Source organism: Onychostruthus taczanowskii, unplaced genomic scaffold, assembly GCF_017590055.1.
Source record: "Onychostruthus taczanowskii isolate IOZ18803 unplaced genomic scaffold, ASM1759005v1 scaffold24, whole genome shotgun sequence".
NCBI classification, from domain to species: domain Eukaryota; kingdom Metazoa; phylum Chordata; class Aves; order Passeriformes; family Passeridae; genus Onychostruthus; species Onychostruthus taczanowskii.
Window position 1 is genome coordinate 796,730 of NW_024499684.1, and position 23,009 is coordinate 819,738.

Below are 23,009 nucleotides of genomic sequence, written 5' to 3' on the forward strand. Positions count from 1 at the left end.
GGCCCCGCGGGCGCGGACCCGCCGGCTCGGGGCGTCCCCGCCGCCTCCGCCCGGCGCCGCCCGGGGATGTGCGAGGCGGCTCCGCGGCCGGAGCCCTGCGAGCACCAGCGGGTGAGTGCGGGACGGGGCTGCGGGAGCGGGGCGGCACGGACGGACGGACGGACGGACGGACGGGGCCCCGCGCGGCTCCCCGAGCCGGGAGCTGCCAGCCGGCAGCGGTGCTCCCTGAGCCGGGACGCTGGGTCTGGAGCCAGCTCACCCTCGGGGGGCCACGAGCCGGGCTCGGCCGGGGGTCGCACCCCGGGAGCAGCGCCCCGAGCCACCCTCGGGGGGCCGGGACCGTCCCGGGCAGCGGCTGCGGCGGAGCCGAGCGCCCTCCCCGCCCAGGGCGGCCCGGCCCGGCCTTAGGCGCCTCCCCGGGGGCCGGAGCCGCGCTCGGAGGGCTCCGGGGATGTACAGAGCTCCTGGGATGTGCCGGGCTCCGGGGCTGTGCCCGGCTCCGGGGATGTGCCGGGCTCCGGGGCTGTGCCCGGCTCCGGGGCTGTGCCCTGCTCCAGGGATGTGCCCGGCTCCGGGGCTCTCTCCGGCTCCAGGGATGTGCCCGGCTCCGGGGCTGTGCCCGGCTCCGGGGCTGTGCCCTGCTCCGGGGATGTGCCCGGCTCCAGGGATGTGCCCGGCTCCGGGACTGTGCCCTGCTCCGGGGCTGTACCCGGCTCCAGGGATGTGCCCTGCTCCAGGGATGTGCTCTGCTCTGGGGTTCTGTCCCGCTCCAGGGATGTGCCCTGCTCCGTGGCTGTGCCCGGCTCCGTGCGGCGGAAGAGGAGCAGCTCCCGCAGGCTGTCCGGCGATGCCCCATGGCACTGCCCGGCTGGCACGGGTCAGGCTGCACAAGTTAATGAAAACACAGTAAAGTATTCCCGTGATGTGCTACATTTTCTGTGGAGGCGACGCTGGGAATCAAGTAACCCACAACCCGATTTTAACAAACCCATCCCAAAATCAAAAGCTAATGCATTCATTAACTCATTGTGCCGTTAGATCAGGATCAGTCGAAACACCTTCAGCTCTCTGTGGTGTCTAAGCTTCAGTAGGCAGAGCAGAGGGGATCACATAAGCACCAGGAGAAGTGTAAGAAAACCAGAATACCGAGGCTTATATCTGCTTAAATTATTCCTACAGTTTCGCTGTGCTTGCAGTAGCACATAAAGCAGCTTCTACCTGGTGGTCGTTAAATGCAGATGGGTTCAACTCTCTAACTTGAAGTAAAAATTAGTCAGATGCCTTTAGATGCGAGGAGCTCTTCTGCAGGAACAGGAAGATTAGCTCGCTTGGAAAAACTTAGATGACTGCAAAGAACATATTTACACATGAAAGGTGCAGTGTTTCCTGCTGCTCTACGGAGCTGTATTTTCAGTGCTCAAAGTCACCACCAGAGTCAGGAGATAAGCATCATTGCTTCAACGAAGCTCCAAGTACCCAGAGGATTCCGGGGACTCGGCAGTATTTAGTTCACTCTTTTTTTTACTGCTTAATATGACTGGAAGTGAGAAGGGGATAATGGTTAATTTGGTTTTTTATTACCTATGAATTTCTTGCTCATAGTTAATGCAGGGCAGATTTCTCACTCCTTTGCAAGTTTCAGTGAGATTTCAGTCCTGTGCCTCAGAGACCACTGGCTCATTTGACCAACAATCTTGTTCTTCAGAGAAAAACAGCAGCTCACGAGGCACAGGAAAGGAGTTGTGCTGGTCCCTGTAGGTGCAGAGAGAGGCTGGGCAGACCTCAGGATTCCAGCCTCCTGAGCCATGGAAGAGCTGCAGTTCTGGCACTGCCAGTCACCTCCTGCAGCTTGATGTCCCAGGAGTAGTGACAGAAGGGCAGATGAGACACACAGAAATAAAATGTCCTCTCATTTATGTGGAGGAACAGTGTGAGAATGTCCAGTGAGCCACGGAGACAGGTGCTGGCAAACCCATGGAACATGAAATGTCTCTTACTTACATCTGTAGAATGGGGCTATTTGCCATCTTTAGTTTATTAATAAACATACACTTTAGGGACCTGTTTCTGCAGCACAGAAGCATCATTCTATGGGAGGTGGACATCAGAGGAAGGAAGAGATTATCGGAAACTAAGGAATGTGAATCAGGCAGAAAACTAAGGAAAAGAATCAGGCAGAAGGTCCAGAGGAAAAGCAAAGACTGGAGATGTGAGACATTGCAGCAATTTGAAGAGAGTTTGGTGTAGGGATGAACACAAGGCAGCAATACAGCTAAGCCAGTTTAATATAATGAAGTTCTGAGTCTTAGACTTGACTGGATGCAGAGCCTGAGAAGGGTCCCTCACTGACTTATGGGGAGAGGGTGCAAGGAAGGTTGACCTTTGTGTAAGGGATCTGCTGAATGTACTGTTCCCATTATTTATCCCAGTGAAATTCTCATATTCTTTCCCATTGAATGGAAAGGGTGTGTACTGCCTGTGGATGTAAAGAGCCCCAGGAAATGCCGGCAGGGATTTTCCTTGTGAAGTACTGAGAAATACATTGCTGTGTGTGTAGGGACTGGAATCTCAGTTGGTGGAGGATAACTAGGAGCAGGTGAAGGGACAGCACAGAGCTGCCACCAGCAGCACTGCAAAGGTGGCCCAGTCACCCCTGAAGAGCAAGAGAAAGAGGATCTCCAAACCTGCTGCAAGGGCTGCACGAGGGAGCGTTGCGTGACTCCTGTGTGCAGTGCTCTAACCTCCAAAGACAGGCCTGCTCACTGTTCTTTAAAAATTGCTGTGAACACTCACTGTCTTCAGTGTGAGTTTGACAGGCACCCAGCAGAGCCTGATTTTTTTTTTTCTATTTTTAGAGCCAGCTGTAAAGCTGTAGTCAAGAACTGCTTACATAATATTTTAGAAGTGACAGCGAAGCACAATGGCATATTTTGACCTTTGGCATTAGATAAGTAATTGGCAGGTTAAGTTAATTTTTATTCAAGCAAAGAGACTTGCTTTTTACTGCTTGTGAACTCCTGTACCGTCACACAAGATTAAACCCCACGGGTACATTTTAAAAATAGGTTTTGGTTTGCTGGCCTTCCTTTTCTGTGCGGTGTGAAGGAAGCTCCTCCACGTGAAGGAACTCCACTCTTCTGCTCTCCATCCATGACACAAAGTGTGTGGTACGTGAGTGTGAGTGTGTGTGAGTGTGAGTGCCTGTGTGCACAGGCCTGGCAGAGGGCAGGATTCTTCATTTCCTGACTGACAGCCCAGTAGCATTACAAATAATTGGAAAAGTCACCTAGAAAACACCTTTGTTACTGTGGAGTCGAGGAGCCGGTTTCGAGCCTGTGACTCAGGGCAGGTGCTCAGTGAACATTCCCTTTTCCATTGCAGACGCTGGGTTATGGGCAAGTCGGAAAGCCAGATGGATATAACTGAAATGAATACTCCAAAACCCAAGAAGAAACTGGGATGGAGTGGCCTGGAAATAGGGCTGGCAGTGGTGGTGGTGCTGCTGGCCATCGTGGCCATCACCATGATCGCCCTGTACGCCACGTACGACGGTGAGCACGCGGGCACTGGGGAAGGGGCTGGGTGCTGGCTGAAATGGAAAGCTGCACCCACGAGTCTTGTTGCTGGGAAAACTCAGAAACCGCGTCTTTCCAACTGGGACTCGGTAAATCCGTTTGTTCATGCGAAGTTGTGGTAAACACAAACCATCTGCTTGTTCTGACTGAGCAATACTTCTGTTTGTAATTAATGCTTCAGTGAGGAAAGATCTCAACAAACTGCGACATTGCTGAAGAAAACCAAACTCCAGGGCTCCCTTTGTGTTCCTGGAGATGTATGAAAATCCTATTTTTTCCTTTGTCAGGCTGTTGCAGCAAGGACTCTCAGTGAGTGTAGTCATCCTGAGAGGTTTTGGGCTTCTGTAGCCAGAGCAAAATAATTTCATTCAGGAGGAAATACATTGGTAATTCTTGGAAAAAATAATACAGAGAAGCTAAAATTTCCATCTAGGGTCAAACTAGAATTTATCCTTATATTGGGAATTAAGTGCTTTTTAAAATTTTGAAGTAATTAATAGTTTTGTTTAAGCTTTTTATTGAATATAGTTCAATTATGGGATGGAAAAATACCATTGTGGGAGAAAAAAAAAAGTTTTCTTTTCAAAGTCTTGAAAGGAAATATTTTCATATTCCTGAATCCTGTATTTTGTTCAGAAGACTTCAGAGTGAATGTCTCAGAATTTTCATATAATTCCTTGAAAATTCTTTTGTCATTGTAAAGTATTGCTAAATTCAAACTGGCTTTGTCATTCACTCCAGTCCTTGAGCTATTTTTCTCTAAATTGCTTCTTTGTTATAAAAATAGTACTTTGCCCACCTCCAATTGATGGGACATTTTCCTCTGATGACTACAAAAATTCCACATGATGAATGACTAGCACTGAATGACCCTAAAGGGTTGAAGATGATGATATTTTTAGAGCCTGATCCTATAAATATTCCCCTACTGACTGTAAGGTGTCCATTCATATTATCTTACTGTACACTGCAATTAAATTGACTGTCAATGGAAATATTTACAGTAGATTTTTTTTTTATATTGACATTGAATAAAGAATTAAGAATATAATTGTATTCTCTTTTAGATGGCATTTGCAAGACACCAGACTGTATCAAATCAGGTAAGAATGAAAATACATATGTTTTCAATTAATTTATGTGTTTTTAAACAAAATTACTACCACAGAATTCTCCCATCTAACTGCTGACAAGTATGGCACATGGAAGCATGGGTCTGTTACCCCACATGATTTTCTTAGCATAGTTCTTCTAAAACTAAACTGTCATGCTGTGATATTTTCAATCTTACAAAGTCATCCTCCATGTCCAAAAGATTCTGCATGCCATAGTCTGACAAGCTACCTCATCCTTCAGTAACAAGAGCAGTTGTTAAAGAATCCCAGGCACAGTGCACCCCAAAGGTGCTGATTCATAGGCACCATTTAGACTTGCAGATACAGCAGAAACAGCACAGGAAAGTCAGTATATTGGTTTCCTTATTCCCATGGGACTGCTGGTTCCAGGTCTTGTTTTGGCAGCTCGGTCCTGCAGGGAAAGCCCCAGGGCAGCCCCTCATCCCAGGAGCTGCAGGTTGCCATCAGCACAGGCCACACATAAGGTTTATTCCAGGTGGCCTCTGCTGCCTGTTCATCCCATTTCCAAGGTGTTCTCCCAGCATGAAAGCTCCTGCTGTGGTTTGGAGAGTGATCCGGTTAGTTCTCTAGCAGATTGTCCATCTCTGATGCTGCTCATTTTCAGCTGAATACACATTGCTACACGGGAGTTCAGACAGACTCTGTGAATGAACTCCAAAAGGAAAAGCAGGAAAAGTTTGGAGAAATGAGGCACAATGTAGCAAGAAGTGCCTAAAGTAATTAATCAGAACAATTTTACTCTTCTATGCTTCTGTTAAATGCTCTAACAGCATTTAACCACTGGAAAGGTATAAAGTGAAGATACTGACAGAATTGATTGGTTATTTTGAAGAAGAGCTACAAATAAATGACCAGAAGAAAAAAAAAATGTAGTAAAATAAATAATAAACAAATAATGAAGAAAAAATGTAATGAGAATTCACTGGTTAACCCAGGGTAAATACCAGTAACTGCATGGCACTGTTATCCCTGGATTTGTGAGGCCACTGCAGTGTGGCACAGGAAGATACAATGCAGTTTGTACTTTTGAGCATTTTTTGGATAAGCTGATACACTCTGATGACCCCCCTGAGCTCAGTCAGCACAGCCTGATGGAACAGGGGATTTTGGTCTCTGTTCCTTACCTAGGTAAGCATATTGTTTTGCTCCTGAATCCTCCCCAGGTCACTGGTTGCTTTGCCAGTTTATATTACTTTATTTGTAAGCTATTAAAGCAGCAACTGGTAATCAGGAGTACTACAGTAAGATTAATCATTACAAGTAATTGATTTGAAGCTCTACATTATTGGTGCCAGGTAGGAACTGAGTAGTACATAGTCTGTATTTGTATAGGTATAAATTCACCTGGATTAGATAAAATAATAAAATATTTGTAACATAATCACATTCTCTTGATTATAATATATCTGTGGTATCAGGCAAATAATGGATGGTTATCTTGGGGCTCAGGTGTTGCAATAGCACTCTTGAGGAGAGTATTCTGCACGGTCATACTTACTGTATGTACTCCACATGCAGCCCTAAATGAAAGACCACAGTGCCCAGAAAGACCACAGCTGAGCTCTCTCTGGTACTTTTGCAGAATTTAGGCTTTAAGTTCTGATAAAAGTTGGACAGCTGATGTTGGCTGGGCTGGACCTTGGAGCAGGAGAGCTATGAGAGGTGATTATTTCTGTGTGGCACAGGCAGGCACAGAGGATTACCCAGGTGCTGACTCCAAGCAGAGCAACCCCACTGCACAGTTCAAGCCAGGTTTGATATTACACTGTTAATGATTTCTCAGATTTAAGCAAGACATGGATTTCTCCTGGCTTTTGTTGTGAGGTTTTTCCCAAAGGGACAGGTCAGTGGATAGGGGCCATCTTTTCTTGGTGTCAGAAGATGTTTCTGTCCTACTGTTGCTGTTTGGCAGGGCTGGGGTGTCCACTCCTGGCCAGGAAAGTCTGTGCTGCTGGACTGACACGTGCCAAGGTCACCCAAGGGACAGTGATGCCCTTCAGGTGCTCCCCAGTCTGGCAGAGAGATTCAGAGGGATACCCTTAAAACAGGAGATGTCAGGAGTAGTTACAACTTTCCTCTTTCACAGCAAATAGGTGGAGTTAGGACAGGAATAAACTGCAGCATTCAAAACACTCCCCTTCCCCTGACTGAAACAGGGCAAAAAGGACAGAAACCAGCAGCAGAGCTTCCACAATCCCAGAGCACTTGGGGCTGCAGCAAGTGTCACAGTTAGTAAAAACATGACTGAATTTCCCAGTCTCTGGCTGTTGGCATGATCCTGTGTCCCTTCAGACAGCAGTCACCCTGAAGCCACTGACTGCAGAAGGGAAACCATCAGCTAGGAGACTTTGCATCTATTTCCACAGTGGCTTTTATGCTACAGAAGCAGTCTGAGGTTGAAAATGCACCTGTCCATGGCTATTTCCATCTTGCAGGCACTGGAACATTGTAAAACCATCAGATGCTGGCCTAGAATGTAACACTCCTGAGCCAGCAGAAAAATGGGGGCAGGCAAATCAACACAAACAACACAGACTGTCTATCCATTTCCACCAGCACAAGAGACATGGAAAATATTGAAAGTACTGGAAAAATAACTATAAATATTTGACTTGCCCATGTGGAGGAATGAACACTTGAAATCACAAGCCTCATAATTTACTAAAAATAATGTCAGAAAAATGGGAAGAATATTCAGTATCCTGGGAAATTCAGAGGTATCCCTAGCTCTTGCCTGACTCCCAAGATCTCTCTTTTCTGTGAGAAACTCTGTTCTGGCATATTGGTGGTAGAAGCAGTCTGGGTGGAATAGGAATAGGTACAGGGAAAAGCCCAGAGGGTTTCTGGACAGCAGCTGGGAAGCTGTCATCAAGGAATTGGATTTCACTGAGAATCCCTGTCACAGCTGGTCAGTGACTGGCCAGTCTTGGACAAGCCACTCCAGGGAGTCAAAGGCACAGCAAGAGGCAGTATCAGCTCTAGAGTAATATGTGGAGCAGGTCTAATGATGAGTGTAGCTTCCAGAAGGCATCAACAGAAAAACCTTTCCTGACAAGAACTGAAATAGTCCAACAAAGTCGGTATTTGATTGAAATAGGATTCAGTTGAGTCTAAATCATACTTAATTACCAAAATGGCATTACAGTGGATGCTTAACCTCTGCTATGTCTTATGCTTTCAATGTCCCTTTTCACCACATTCCAGTACAAAGAAGGGTAAGTGAAGGGTAAATGAAACATGCTACATTTTATTTAGAACTGAGTGACCACTCACAGGGAGCAGGAACATCTGTCAGTTTACCACCAGTAAACACAGCCAACTGGAAAGTATGGGAGTTGTGGTCAGCACAGGAATAGTAATTCCTTGTTCAGTGATGAGAACTTTGTTTGGTCTAGAACATTCAAGTAAGCTTGAGCCTATCCTAAACTAAATACGTTTATGACTTCCCTCTTGAGAGCAAACGAGCGTAGTGCAGTGTGTGTGCAAAGTGTGTCTGTGTGCTGCAGCTGCCCGGATCCTGGAGAACATGGACCCCAGTGCCAGGCCCTGCCAGGACTTCTACCAGTACGCCTGCGGAGGGTGGCTCAAGAGGAACGTCATCCCCGAGACCAGCTCCCGTTATAGCAACTTTGACATTTTGAGAGACGAACTGGAAGTTGTTTTAAAAGGTCAGTGGAGTTTGGGGACTAAATAAAGTTTCTTCTTTGCCTTACGTGTTATCCTAAGAAGTTGTGGTTTTCTAGCAAAGCTTAAAATACTGCCAGATATTTCAGGTTTTTGTGTTTGGTTCAGGACAAATCTGCCCCAAACTGCTGGCTGGGAGAAGGCTCTGGGAGCGTGCTGCTGTGTCTGACACTGGAGCAGAGCTGAGCAGACCTGCCCTTGCTGCTATCTGCAGATCAGACCAGCTGCAGTCCCCACCCTGAGCCTGCCCCAGCGACAGCACTTGGCAGGTGAAGGAGGAGGAGGAGGAGGAGGAGGAGGAGGAGGGGGAGGTCTGTCTGTCCACATCAGCTGAAATGCTGGAAGCTGCTCTCTGGCAGCCCATGCCCTGCCTATCTGTGTTCCATCAGAAAGCCCAAAGAGCATGCAAGCTATTTCCCTACCTGTCATATCAGCAGTATCACATTCTTCACCATCCCTTTCTTCAGGTGAAAATAACAGAGTCCAAGAAGGCAGTCTGTACTCATGTAACACTCTCCAACTCATTCTCTCCAGGCTAAATATCCTTTTTTTTTACTTTGCCTATCTCCTGGTTTTGCCAGCTGTGTCTTCACACAATAGCCTGGTTGCTTAAAACCTGTCCCTGAGAAGTCAGAGCATTTGTCTGTCACCCAGGGATCCTTCAGAGTTATCTCCTGGCTCCGTTACGTTGCACATCCCAGCACAGGCTGCAGCCACTGCAGGGCACTTCCCCCTGGGCTGCTGAAAGGCAGAGCCTCCCTGGGGCTGGACAGAGTCCCCTGGCCCAGCCCTGCTGCTCAGGTGCTGCAGGACAGAGCAGGAGTGACCATGACTCGCTGTGTGTTTCAGATGTCCTCGACACCCCCAGCACCAACGATATCCCAGCGGTGCAGAAGGCAAAAACCCTGTACAGGTCCTGCATAAATGAAAGTAAGTGTCCCCTGGGGCCACTGCCTACGGGATACCTCAGCAGCACCCAAAGGCAGCCCCAGGCAGCTGCACCTTGTCCTATTCTGTGCATCACTTCTCAGATATCCTTTGTGAAAACTGAAATGTGTCTATTCTGTAGAGTCCAATCAGAACCTCAGCAGTAAAACTGGGATTGTACCTCCTGCTTTACTAACTTAGGTATTTTAGGTAACTCTTCAGTTACTAATGTGCTGCAAATATATAAACTCAAATCCTTTCAGTTAAATGGGAGTTAATTTCTTTTGTAGAAACTAGCAGGGATGAGGTGAAAGCTACCTGGCACACCAGGCTCTGCCACTAGAACAAAGAGCAGTACAACAGTTTGCAGTGCTTCCTAAATAATACTTTATAGTTTCTGTAATAGTATGAATACTTTTCAAAACTATTATTTCAAGCTATCTGCAGAGAGAGGAAAGAAAAAGACTACTTCAAGGTCATGTTCTCAAGGATCTGCATATGCTGTTTGTAACTGGAATATTTTTACATTAAATGTTAAAGCACAGTCATACATCAGAGCAAACTGCTCTTGTGGTGATGGGGGAAACGCAGTTCTCAGCTTCATTGTTCTGAACTCATAATATATATTATAATATATAACATTTGTGGGGTTTAAAATGTCATGGTAACTCATTTTATTTTTTCCAAAAGCTGCCATTGATATCCGAGGTGGAAGGCCTCTAATTAGTTTATTGCCAAATGTGTATGAGTGGCCTGTAGCAACAACTGACTGGGATGCTTCCTATGGTAAGATAACCTGTGCTTATTTCCTTTAGTTAAAATATCTAAATTATTTAATTTATTGCTAACTAAAAATAGAGACTGACTATACCTTCCATTTGCTTAGGTACTGCTTGGACAGCTGAGACAGCTATTGCACAGCTCAACTCCAGATATGGAAAAAAGGTCCTTATTAATTTTTTTGTTGGCACAGATGATAAAAATTCCACAGCACATATCATTCACGTAAGTCTGCCTGGGTGCCGTGGCCTTGTTGATCATAAAAGTGCAGCAAAGAACTGCAAGCACAGACACCAATGTCAGCAAGGAGAAACATCAGTGATCTGAATTTGACCTGAGTGCTTTGTAGATGAATTTGTGAATTAATGTAGTTTTCAGCTGAGACTCTGGGTTCCACAGTTCCCTCTCTGCTCTCCAAGCTGACATCTTTGTTCTGTGCACTCATACACTGTTACTGCCAGTGAGATGGAAGTGACAGAGACAGAAAGGTCATCTCTGAAACCTGAACGGCCAGACAAGGCAGGAGAAGGTCTGGTGCCTGCTGGGATGCAAAGGGCCAGTCTCTCCTGTCATGGATGGAGCCGTGAGCCCCTCACGTGCAGGGGTTTCAGAGATGCAGGAGCTGCCTAGCTCCTCTCTGGGCTGTTCTGTCACCTGTGGCTCACCTGTTTTCACACTGCCTACCAGGGTTTCACAGATGCAGGAGCTGCCTAGCTCCTCTCTGGGCTGTTCTGTCACCTGTGGCTCACCTGTTTTCACACTGCCTACCAGTGCCTTGCAGTGTTCAGCAACAGGAGAAAAAAAGATTGAAAAGAAAAAAAAAAAAGTTTAACAAGAATGAAAATAGTGAAAGGTGGGCGACAGAATGAGAGAGGACCTCCCCCGTGGCCAGAACATAATTTGGCCAGTGAAGCATCAGCACCTGCAGTTACCAAAAGAACAGTACAATGGTCTGCCATTTCCCCTTAAGCTCTTCTCCATTTTATTTGCATTTCCAGATCGATCAGCCTGGGCTGGGCCTGCCTTCTCGGGACTACTACGAGTGCACTGGGGCATACCAGGAGGTGAGGGGGAGCTGACACACCACTGGTGACACTTCTCATGTTTTAGCCTGTATTTTCAAGGCAGCCACTAGACTTTTTAAGACTTTTTGGAAGGAGATAAATATGAAACAATTTAGCTTTGTTATAGAGCCTCACAGCTTCACAGCTGGATCAAGAGCTATCCCCTGACTGTCAGAGTTGTATTTAACAGAATACAAGTGGTCATGATCAGCCCTGCTCTGTCACTGCAAAAAGGAGGTCACTTCTGAGCTGTGACCAACTGGCAAATGCTGCAGGTGAACTACTTCTACCAGGAATAGGCTTGGAAAGAAAAACAGAACATTCAGAACCAAAGAGACACTCTGCTGCATGAAAGATCTGAAAGATTTGTTTCCTACATCAACTGCTGAGCACAAACACAGCAGCATAAGGATGTGATACCATAGAAATGGCTCAGACACCTGAAACCTCCCATGGTCTCCTTTAATTCTTGTTTACTCATGACTTCTATGGGTCTCATTAACCTGTTAGCACTGACACTGTATCCCTGTTGCTAATCTTGGATGTGCTTTAAGTCCTTGAGAGCTGATGGGTGTCTGTGCTGAAGTCATGGAGCTGAAACTGCTACCACAGTGACCTTTAATTAACCACATTCCTTCTGTGTAATTAAATGCAGAGCAATGAGAAAGTGTACAGGCCATTTGGGCTTTGTAGGTATTTTGTTGGTGTGCAACAGTTAATAGTGATTACATTTAATTACACATCACATGCTCATTAAGACAATCATTGCCATCTGAAGTGCCCGGTTCCACGTGAGATGGCCTTTAGGAGCTGACTCACATTGCACAGTCTGCGCCTTCCATGCCTTGTGTTAACTGCAGCACTGAGACACAATTCCTGTCCTCTGACCTACCTGAGTATCAGCTCTGCACTGCTGGAAAGCAGAGCAGGAAGTACTGTTAAAAACCAGCTGTATCTCGGGCAGGCAGGTCCCCAGTGTCCTCCCAAGCAGGAGTGCTCCACGCCAGGGCTGCTCCCTCCCAGCCCGCGCTCCTGCCCTTGGCTCTGCTTCCTGCTGTTATCCACTCCAGGAGCTGCACAGCAAAATCATCTCAGCCTCCTGCCCCTTCCAGGCCTCTCCCCCAGCAGCACTGCCCACTCAGAGCTACAGGTGGAACCTGCCAAGTAGATATTTTTTAAATATTTTTCTCTTGTAAGATACAAGGTGGCTCTGCATGCCTTAAGCTTCCACTGAAACTGCTGAGACTATTTATATAGTCCAGATGAAATTGCCTGACTTAGTTCTTTGCTACCTGATGTCAGAGCTGCACTTAGCAGAAAAATAGTCATTGATTGGTACCTAAAAATCTCTGTTAGCTTACTGGTTTGAGGTAATAGCTACATTGAATTTTATGACAGTTTTTACAGGGCTGGTGTGCACTGTCTTTTGTGACTTCTTGTAGCTGTCAGTGGTTTCATGGGCTTTCCCCTTTCTGAAATGATCTCTCCTGCTTGTAACTGGCACTGGGAGTTGAGCCCTTTGTGCTGCTGAGCCCTGTCCCTGTCCCTGTCCCTGTCCCTGTCCCTGCTGGCAGCTCCGTGCAGGCTGCAGTGCCACAGCCCCAGGTGGGCACAGCCTGGCAGGGAGGGTGCCCAGGAGGGGACACGAGGAGCACTCATTAAAGAGGTGTGTGCCCTGCCTTAGGAGCTGAACGTACCAAAATGCTTCATCAATAAAGCTGATGACATGCACACCTTATTAATCCTAGGTTTAATGGCTGGTTTGGTAGGTTACATTGCATGAACCAGATTTATTATTTGATAGCTGATCCAGCACTATGTATGGTTTTTTATTTGCATTGAAAGGAATATTGAAAACAGCATTTCTGTTGATAGAAAAATGAGTGTGACTTACCAATGAGGAATTAGAATTACACATAATAATGGAATTGCAATAAAACAGGTTCCATAAAATATAATGACACCTTGAGATATTTGGCTGCGTGACATTTCAGAGAATTTGCTGCTGTGTTCACATTCTTAGCATTACTGAACTATTTAATGTTAGATTTCATATAAATTGTCTATAGTAAACCTAACTTTGCATACAGCAACATGAGTTCTGACTGCTCCAAGAAGCACTGGAGGAGGTTCACAGTTTCTGGGAGTGCTTTTCCCACAAAGCCAATTCCCTCGGTTTATGTTCCTGGGAACACAGCTCTTTGGAAGTGGTATTTTTGGAAGTTGTAATTAAAGTGAGCTAGAAAAAACATGGGTGATGGTTTAAATATGGACATACAAATGTCTCATTCTAAATAATGAAAACAGTGCAGTCAATGGGAGCGTTCAGCTTTGAACAGTGCTCCAGTTACCCAGCAGTGCTCCATGAGGGAATGTTCACAGTTCATTTCTGTTGTGACCTAACAGCATTTCTGATAAAATTGACCTGTTTAAATAAGGATGAAGAGCTGTAGTTCATAAAAATGAAGATGAAATCTTGAACATAATCAAGGTATGCTCTCCTTGGAAGAGTTTTGTCTTTAAACTGTTCCTGTTTTTTCCTGCAGGCATGTTCCGCCTATGTTGATTTCATGATTTCTGTAGCTAAACTAATCCTACAAGAAAGAAATATTTCTGTCAATGAGAGTGAGATTTCTGCACAAATGAGAAGAGTTATGGACCTGGAGAAAGAGATTGCCAATGTAAGAAAAACTTCTTTAAACTATCCTTTAAATAACTGACTTTTTCATAATACCTGAGAGCTGACTGTACAGTGAGTGGTTAACTTCCTTGCTGGTGCTGCTTTGTGGGAGCAGAAACGTATGGAGCCTGTTACACCTGAAGGAACAGCTGTGTCCTGGGAGGAGCAAGGGAAAGTATTTGAGGCAGCTGTTTTCCAAACAACAAAACGTGTTATCCTGATCTGCTCACAGAAGCCCTGCAAGAGCAGAGAGAGACAGACTTGGGATTTGGTTAATGTGGTTTAGAGCGTGAGTTTTGGGAGATGCTTTGGGGCCTCTCCTCCCTTTGTCCTGTTTCCCTGTGGGCTGTTTGGATCCCAGAGCAGCAGATTCCCAGCCCTTGGCCTGCTGTGAACACAAAGTCATGTTTGTGCTGCACAAACTGCTCCACAATGCTGATTGTTCCAAGGGCATTTTTTACCAAACGCTGTTCTCCCTTAAAAGAAAAGGACAAAGGAAAAATAATATCATGAATATGACTTTGGAGGAATAGTGAGGGTTTGAATGTGCATGGAGAAAACCAAAGGCCTTCATGAGCAAACCATGGCTTATTATTATTAACCATTGCAGCAGGACCTGGAGCTGAGGATGACCATGAAACAGGCTGAATACATATTTTATAGCTTCAGCTATTTTTGAAGTTACATGGATAGTAAGGTCACATACTTGGGAAAACCACTTATATACACTAAAACTGTCTGGTTTGGGTTTTCTTCATTTTTGTGAGAAACACACCTCTGGGCTTGGCTCAGAGATGGGCAATTATTATCAAAAAGGGAATTCACTGAAGAAAGGCTTTAAAGAGGAGAAAGAGAGGAACTCAGGCCTGCGGTGTCCCTGCAGCAGTGCTGCTGGTGGAGTCCAGCTGGTGCTGGGGAAACTGCCACTGCCTGGGATTTTAACCTTTCATCCAAAACTCAGTATCAGCCTGAATGTGACTGAAGAGAGCTGGCATTGTGCTCTTGGGAATTTGTTTAACAAAACACAGAGAAAACCCACTGAATGCACAATAGAATAGGAAAGAGGAAGCGGAAGAGAAGGATAAAAGGAGGTTTGGCATAACTGATTTTTCAAAGCACTTCAAAAGGGTAACATCTGCTGCTGTGGATGCAGATGTTGAACTCAGCAGTGCAAACTGCCAGTGCCCAGAGCAGCACAGAGCTGTGTGAGCTGGGGGCTGTGCCTTCCCAGCAGTGCTGTGGGTCACAAAGAACACGCAGGGCAGCAGTGCACCCTGATCAGAACCAAAACTCCTGGGAACTGACTCAATATACTCAGTGATTTTCTCCTGATTAACTCTGACAGGCAACAACAAAATCTGAAGACAGAAATGATCCACTTCTGCTGTACAATAAAATGACCTTGGCACAACTCCAAAAAAACTTCACACTGGAAATCAATCATAAGGTGAGTGGTCCATAACCTGGTATTTTAACCTCTAATTTATCACTGATGGGATTAAACAACGAAGGCTGGATTGTTTTCCTGTAAAGACATGACATATTTGCAATTGAACAGGATCCCTGATGTGCACAGTCCTACCTGCTCCTCTGATGACACTGAACTGTATGCACATTCTGTACCCACTGCTTCTCCTGACCTGAAGGCACATCTTCCCATTTGCCTCAACATAAAAAGATGGAAAAGTACAAAGGAAAAAAATTTCCAGTGGGAGATGTCTCTGCCCATGGCAGGGGGTTGGAAATAGATGATCTTTAAGATCCCTTCAAAGCCAAACCATTCTGTGGTTCTCTGATTCTGTTCCTTGTCCTCATGGGTTCAGGGCCCACGACAGAAGTCCAGCCTGTAGCCACCAGCTGGTTCAGGGATGTTTAGTGAACTATCCAGCCCCACTCTGTTTATCCAGAGCTGCAGATTCTGAACAAAAATCCAGTTTGTCCAACATTGCCTCTGTGATTACTGCTCCCAGGGCAAGCAGAAAGGAGCCCAGGCTGTCAGGCCCATGAATCAGGACAGTTCTCCACATGCCTCCCACTGCAGCTCCCCCGGGATGTGTCAGCTCTGCTCCCACCCTGAGCCATGTGCTGTTTGTGCAGGGCAGCCTTGAACTCATGGCACCAGAGTGCAGCTGAAAACCAGCCCAGGCTTTGCTAACACAGCTCTGCCTCCTCAGGAACATAATGTCATACTGAACATGGGTAGTTTTTATTCTCGTGACTTTTATTGAGGTTTCTGAGGCCAGTAAGGTGCAATGAAACACTGTTATTCCTGGCACTTTTTCATATTCACTGCAGTTTTATTGACTTTAATTCTCTGACAGTTCCCTCCTGCCTGGTTTAATTGGTTTCATAATTCACCGTCTCCCACAGGTGTAGTTGGTTACCATTACAGTCATCCTGTCAGAAAACAACAACTCCTGTCATAGAATGGCATTGCCCTGGTTATTATTAGTTCCTGGGGGGTGCTGCAGATCAGCACTAATTTAAATGTATTCCAAAATGCTCAAAAGACACTTGATGGGACTTGGTAGTGTTGTAATGTCTAAGGATAGAACAGCAATTATTCCCAAGATTAGCCTGAAGTTTGCTGCTTCTCTCCCAGACCTGCAGTGACTGTTCCTTAAAGCCTGTCTGCTCTCCTCAGCTACTTCCACTTGTCTGATGGAAGACATTACCTCTCCCAATAAACCTTTCCAAAGGCACAGGCAGGGAAAAATCACCAACACTTTTTAAAGTAATAGGCAGAACAGAAACTTTAAAAATTAAAAAAAAGTGTTAGTTTGAAATCAAAGCAATATCTCTACCCCTTCTGCCAAATACCCCCCTATGCTAACAACATTTTTAGAGCTATAAATGATCTCAGGCCAGCTATGATTACAATGACCCCATTTATAAGTAGTGCAAATATTAGGGAAACTAAAGGCAGAGCAGCTGTGTCATGCAAACATATTTAAACTGTTTATGATCGAACCATATCATAATGCATATTGATTTTCCAGGTGTTCAACTGGTCAGAATTCATAAATGCCATCATGTCAACTGTGCAAATCAACGTTGACAACACGGAACACGTCATTGTTTATGACCCTGACTACCTTGTCAAGCTCAGGTCTATTCTTGTAAAATACTCGTCCAGGTAGGTGTGTTAAGTATGCTATTTGCATCTTCTTTCCAGCAAACTTAAAAAGCCACAAAACATCACCTCACCAGCTTTTTATCATTGTTTTGTTAAACAGAGACCTTCAGAATTACATGGCCTGGCGATTTGTCATGGATCTTGTCAACAGCCTCAGCCGGGACTACAAGGACACGAGGAATGCTTTCCGTAAGGTGCAGAAATTCATCCCTCCCTACGTTTTAATGATGGCTTTTGTGAGTCACAAAAGATAGGTTTTTATGTAGGTGTAGTATATAAATATTTAATGTATTTTGGATTTTACACACAAAAGCCAGATGTGTTTGCTGAGCCTCTGCTGGAGTGTATCTATAATTTATGGGATTTATGCCTGGTAGCTGAGTGGATTTGAAAGCACTGCTTTGGTACCTGGTCTCTTGTTTTTCTGAATCTAAATGAATCCCCATTTTGCTATCAGAACAGTCACATTCATTTGCAAGGGATTTCAGATCTGATTGACTTATTAGAAACTCTTCACCATCCAAAGGGATATATTCCGAGGCAACCATTATGGCCCCAATCCTGGTTTTCAGTCATTCGATCCTGCTGATAGCTTAGTGCTTTTAAGGAAATGCTGAGCAATTTCAGCAACTGGACACGGAAGTTGTGTGCACTTCCACAGCAGAACTTCCTCCTCTGTAAGAGTTTTCCTAGCGATCCTCCCGTTGGAGAGTGAGCCCAGACGGGGCATGGGGCACACGGAGGTGGAGGAGCTCCCCTGCCAGCCCCGTTTGCCCTGCTGTGTGTCCCACAGGCCCTTTATGGCACCACCTCCGAGACGGCCGTGTGGCGCCGCTGCGCCAACTACGTCAACGGGAACATGGAGAGCGCCGTGGGCCGGCTCTACGTGGAGGAGGCCTTTGCTGGGGACAGCAAGCACGTGGTAAAGCCCTCAGCCCCTCAGCCTGAGTGCCACCAAAGGGGCGCTTCATCACCGCCACGCGCTCCTGACACAGCTTTGATTGCGCTTTTCATTACGGCCCAATCAAAGTGGGCTTGATTTGCAAGTTTTTATGGAAGTGTTATTAACGGTTATTATAAGGGTTTAAAAATGCAAGTTTTTATCAGAGTCCGGTGTGAAATGTGAGGCTTGCGGGTGCACAGCTGGAGGGAGAAAGCCCCTGCCTGCTCTCTGAGCCAGGTCCGTGGGCAGCTGTGCGCGAGCCAGCCCTCACATCCCAGGAGCAGCACTCGCTGGCACCAGCACCACTGCTGTTCTTTGAGACTGACACCAGTTCACATCCTGCCACCACTGGGCACAGGGGCAATTGGTTATTCCTGTTCACCTCCAGCCACACAGAAAGCTCCTGAAAATGGACCTGGAGCAAAGCCTCAGTTGACTGCCACCACCATTGGAATCCTGGTGTGAAGCCACCCATTTTTCGGGTTGGCACAAACACGATTCCCTCAGATGCACGACATGCAGCGGGGCAATGTCTGTTAGGTTTTGGTAACCTGCACGACTGAACTGCATTGCCCGCCATCTCACTCTGTGGGTTTGTAACATTCTGATGTTTTTTCCAGGTTGAAGAAATGATTGCAGATATACGTGATGTTTTTATAAAAACCTTAGATGAACTTACCTGGATGGATGCAGAGACCAAAAAGAGAGCAGAACAAAAAGTAAGTTCTATCTGAAATATGTGTAGTTCTATAAAAATCGGTATTTCAATTGTTTGTCCTGACAAAAAGTAAGGAGTAACTTCTATCACTATATTTTAATACAAACACATTTATATTTGTGCTTACACAGGCACAGTTTAGGATTTCAAGGGAGAGGGCCTCTGGAGATAGGCACACAAAATGGGAAGGATCTGTATACAATATTAAGACCTTTCAGGCAAATTAAGGAGCTAGATAATGAATATCTACAGGAAAACAATACTGAGAAGGAATGATTTCTGGTCATTTGACCAGCTATTAGGAGGAGCAGGATAAAACTCATAAACTTGTGCTTTCAATGAATAAAAAAATTTAAAGAAAATCTATATCTAATTAACATCCTGTGGTTCCTGCAGTGGCTTTTATATTGCCTTTCTTATATAATTTATTATTTAAAACCATGGCTGGATTTACTATGGATATCAAATTCCTTTGTCCCTAGGCAAGAGCAATTAGAGAGAGGATTGGTTATCCGGATGAGATCGTGACGGATAACGACAAGCTCAACAGCGAGTACCAGGAGGTAAGTTTGCACAACAGGCAGGAGAATTACAAACAGGTTTTCAGAGAAGAAAAGGGTCATTTGCTTTCCTTGCCCCACCGAGCCCGTGTGTGCCCAGCTGCAGGGGGAAGGGAGGAGGTGTGACCAGCCAGCCTGGCATGGGATGTGACACGCAGATGTGCCTGGCTCTGGTGGCATTCCAAGGACATGTCCACATTCTGCTGGGACTATGTGAGGGCAAGCATGGAGCCAGTGGTGTTCGGTGCAGCATTCCATCAGGCACGGACTGGCCCAGCACTGGGCAGCGCCTGCACGGGCACGGAGCTGACTGGAGTTTTGTCTGAGGTGCAACTGCTCCTTACCAAACTGGCAGCTGCTGGGCTGCAGCAGGCAGCTCCAGAGGTTAAGGACAACACCAGCAATTGCTGAGCTCCACTCAAAATATGTCTAGAAAGAGAGAATGGAGAGCTCTGGAAAAGTACCCAGCTGCTAACATAGATGCAGCTACAATATCAACTCTGTGATGTAGCAGAGCTCTGCAAAAACAAGGTCTAATTGTAGATCAAAACATATTCTTAGAAATGTCTTGCTTAGCTCATCGTGCTTAAGACTAGATGTTCCTGATTCATGTGGCTTTTATCCCAAATCAGTAACACCACCACTAACTCCTCTTCCCCCTTTCTTTTTAGTTGAACTACAAAGAAGAAGAATACTTTGAAAACATTATTCAAAATTTAGTATTTACCCAGAAGAAAAGGTTGAAAAAGCTTAGAGAAAAGGTGGACAAAGAGGAGTAAGTATTTAATAATACTCTGTCTAGTCTTTTATCCAGTTTCCACAGGAGAAGGTATCTTCCAACTTCAAATATTCTGTGATTCAGTTACACAGTTTCTAAGCTTGTTCTAGCAATCATTAATTTTACCATTAACAATTGAAATACTAACGATGATTCCTCTGGTGTTACCAGGTGGATAAGTGGAGCTGCTGTTGTCAATGCTTTTTACTCAGCAAGTAGGAATCAGATAGGTAAGGTTTACCTATTTATTTTTTATTTATGTATGTATGTATATACTTTTAAAAACAGGAAGTGAAATGATCTTGTTACAACAAATTTGACTGTAAAGATTCCTAATGTCAGCCTACCCAAAACCATACATGGAAATAAAAAGCCCTGTCCATTCTGGCTAAAGATTAGAACCACATGGAGGCCCCAAGGTTTCTCATCTTGTGAACCATCCCAGCTCCCTTCACAGTGCTGCAAGGCTCACAAGAGTCACGAAACATTTCACAACATTAATTATGCTTCTCAGTATTTCTGTCACGTCCATTCTGAAAATAGTGTTTAAATTTTAGTCATCCAAATGTCACAGACTGCAGTGTCCTTTCTAGGCCATCAGTGAGGTACTGTGATCCACCTGTAATTCCTGAAAACAAGGCTAAAGAAATGGAAAAGCCTTGTCCTGCAGGGCTCTGCACACAAATGAAACAAGATTATTTCTCGATGTGAGCATTTAGCTCTTGACTGAACAGTTAACACAAAAACTTCCAGAAGGCTTTGTTTAAAATAGCTTTGTTCAGTAATTTGTAGGAAAGGAATCATGATGTGGAAGACTGAAACTGGTGACTGGCAGTTAATGTGAGTCATAAATTCTTACCTCATCCTTTAACTATGGCATGCACAGGATAATTAAAGCAGTCTGATCTTTAGAGTGATGTCTGAATTAGCTGAGAACTAGACTTTTAAAAACCCTCTAGATGTGCATGATGTGTAAGGAACCCGGAGCTCTGTCACTCCATCTGGGCACGGCCTGACCTGCTCTGCTCCATCAGCAGCTCAGGCCAAGAGGAGCCCACTGAGCTCCCGAAGTGCAGCTGAGCTGCTGCTGGCCAGGCAGCCCCGCTGGGCTCCCCCAGGGCACCTGGCTGAGGCTGCACAGCCCTGTGCCCTGTCCCCTCCTGGGACTGCAGCTCCAGAGGTGGCTCCTCACTCTGCTGACACCATCCGTGCTCCCTGACAACAGGACAAACAGTGGGGCATCCATTCCAGAGCAAACCAGCACTGCCCTGGGACTGCTGTGACAGCAGCTTGCACACGCAGCACAACTGGCTCATTTCTGACCTGGTTGTTATTTGCTGATTTTCCCATGGCTCCTTCTCATCCTGAAGGGAAGCCCTAGAACCGAACTGGATTTATACTGAAATGCAAGAAGTATCAATCTTTCTTTTGCTGTGTGAGAACTGTCACTCAATTCCTTCTGTCTGTTTAAGTTGTGTAGAGCTACATCCACCTCCTTCCCAGGGAGAATTAAAACTCCATATTGCAGCAGCAGCAGGGAGACAGGAAAAGGCCTTCAAGATACTAAGTGAAACTGAATATTTTATAGCATTTTATTACTCTTAATTTTTAAAAATATCAGAATTGCAATATGGTTTCTTTTTAAATGAATTGTTATTTAGAAGAAGCCTAGAAAAATGAGCAGAGAAGTGGGTAAATGGAACTGCTTTGTTCCAGTTCTTTTATTGACAGCTTGGCCTATTTTTATTGATTCCAGTGGGAGTTACTTGTATTTTCAAGGGAAGAATAAATTCCTGTCTCTGAGATTGATTTGTGATGGAATGATCAAATAATCTATTCTTCCTGGGGGACACCCTCCCACTTCTCACAATGTTGTGAGGTTTGTTTAATGATGAGACTGAAGTCTGTGAATGCTAAGTGATGTAAATTGGAACAAACTGCTTTTTCCTGCAGAGCAAAAGCAAAAGCTGGTCATGACTGTGGAAGTGTCTGAAGAGGGGGGTGGTCCTGCTGCTCTGCTGCTCCTGTCCTGCAGCATTCCCATGTGTCAGTCACTTGCTGCTGGGAGATCCGAGGGAACAGGGTGGTTTTGGCTGAAGCCCATAAAAGTGTCTGGCCCCACTGTACCTGCAGGGTAATGGGGCAGGGCCTTAACTGTGCTGTGGCTTCTTTTCCAGTCTTCCCAGCGGGCATTTTGCAGCCCCCTTTCTTCAGTGCCTCCCAGCCCAAATCTCTGAATTACGGCGGCATAGGAATGGTCATCGGGCACGAGATCACGCACGGCTTTGACGACAACGGTGAGCACTGAGCTGCTGGTGACAGCACTCCTGCACAGGCTGTTTGACAGGCTGTAGTGCTTAACCCTTCCAGGGAGCACGTAAGAGGGAGATGGATTTCCACATGTAAGATGAAGTCTGGATTTCTGAGGCATTGCGGTATTGCTCTCCCAAGAGCACAGTCCAAAGTCTTGCTCGCTCCCCTCCTCGCTGCACCAAACCCTCTTTTCTTGTATAAATAATTCTGTTTAACGTGCTGTTACAGGCAGGAATTTTAATGAGGACGGAGACCTCGTGGACTGGTGGACTGAAGAATCAGCACGGAATTTCAAGGAGCTGTCCCAGTGCATGGTGTACCAGTATGGGAACTTCTCGTGGGACCTGGCAGGTGGACAGAACGTAGGTCCAGTTTGAGGAGCTCCTGGTTTGATCAGACAGCCCTGCTCGCAGCGCTACATGGAAAGCACAAGAAGTTATTCCTCTCAGTTCCACTGGCTGGCTTTTTACAGCCTCACAATATATTCCATCATACAGGATAGGGAAAAGATAAAACTCCCAGCCGTGAGGTTTTCCCAAAACATGTGTTGAAGTATGGGAACTCAGAGAGAGGCCAGTAAAAATAGAGAAGAAAATTTCAGTATGTTTTGCTGCCCTTTCATTCACACATTAAATTTAATCAAAGGATGATTCTAGATTTTGCAGCTTTGACTATCGTTAATCAATATGATGGACTAAAGGTTAAAACAAGGATT

General features: G+C 45.6%; 1 protein-coding gene across 2 annotated transcripts in view; it reads left to right on the plus strand.

Moving 5' to 3' along the window:
- Positions 1-6: 6 nt before the first annotated feature.
- The window catches only part of MME (membrane metalloendopeptidase), a 30,151-nt gene continuing 7,148 nt past the window's right edge, over positions 7-23,009 (plus strand). For both annotated transcript variants that reach the window (XM_041406009.1, XM_041406010.1), the window contains exons 1-19: positions 7-111; positions 3,382-3,551; positions 4,643-4,678; positions 8,218-8,379; positions 9,245-9,325; positions 10,013-10,108; positions 10,209-10,327; positions 11,101-11,166; positions 13,713-13,847; positions 15,192-15,293; positions 16,846-16,982; positions 17,083-17,176; positions 17,776-17,904; positions 18,546-18,644; positions 19,126-19,206; positions 19,875-19,978; positions 20,153-20,211; positions 22,159-22,278; positions 22,523-22,656. In XM_041406009.1, coding sequence (XP_041261943.1) covers positions 3,392-3,551; positions 4,643-4,678; positions 8,218-8,379; positions 9,245-9,325; positions 10,013-10,108; positions 10,209-10,327; positions 11,101-11,166; positions 13,713-13,847; positions 15,192-15,293; positions 16,846-16,982; positions 17,083-17,176; positions 17,776-17,904; positions 18,546-18,644; positions 19,126-19,206; positions 19,875-19,978; positions 20,153-20,211; positions 22,159-22,278; positions 22,523-22,656 — 1,914 coding nt within the window. In that variant the 5' untranslated portion in view covers positions 7-111; positions 3,382-3,391. The remainder of the gene's footprint in view (positions 112-3,381; positions 3,552-4,642; positions 4,679-8,217; positions 8,380-9,244; positions 9,326-10,012; positions 10,109-10,208; positions 10,328-11,100; positions 11,167-13,712; positions 13,848-15,191; positions 15,294-16,845; positions 16,983-17,082; positions 17,177-17,775; positions 17,905-18,545; positions 18,645-19,125; positions 19,207-19,874; positions 19,979-20,152; positions 20,212-22,158; positions 22,279-22,522; positions 22,657-23,009) is intronic.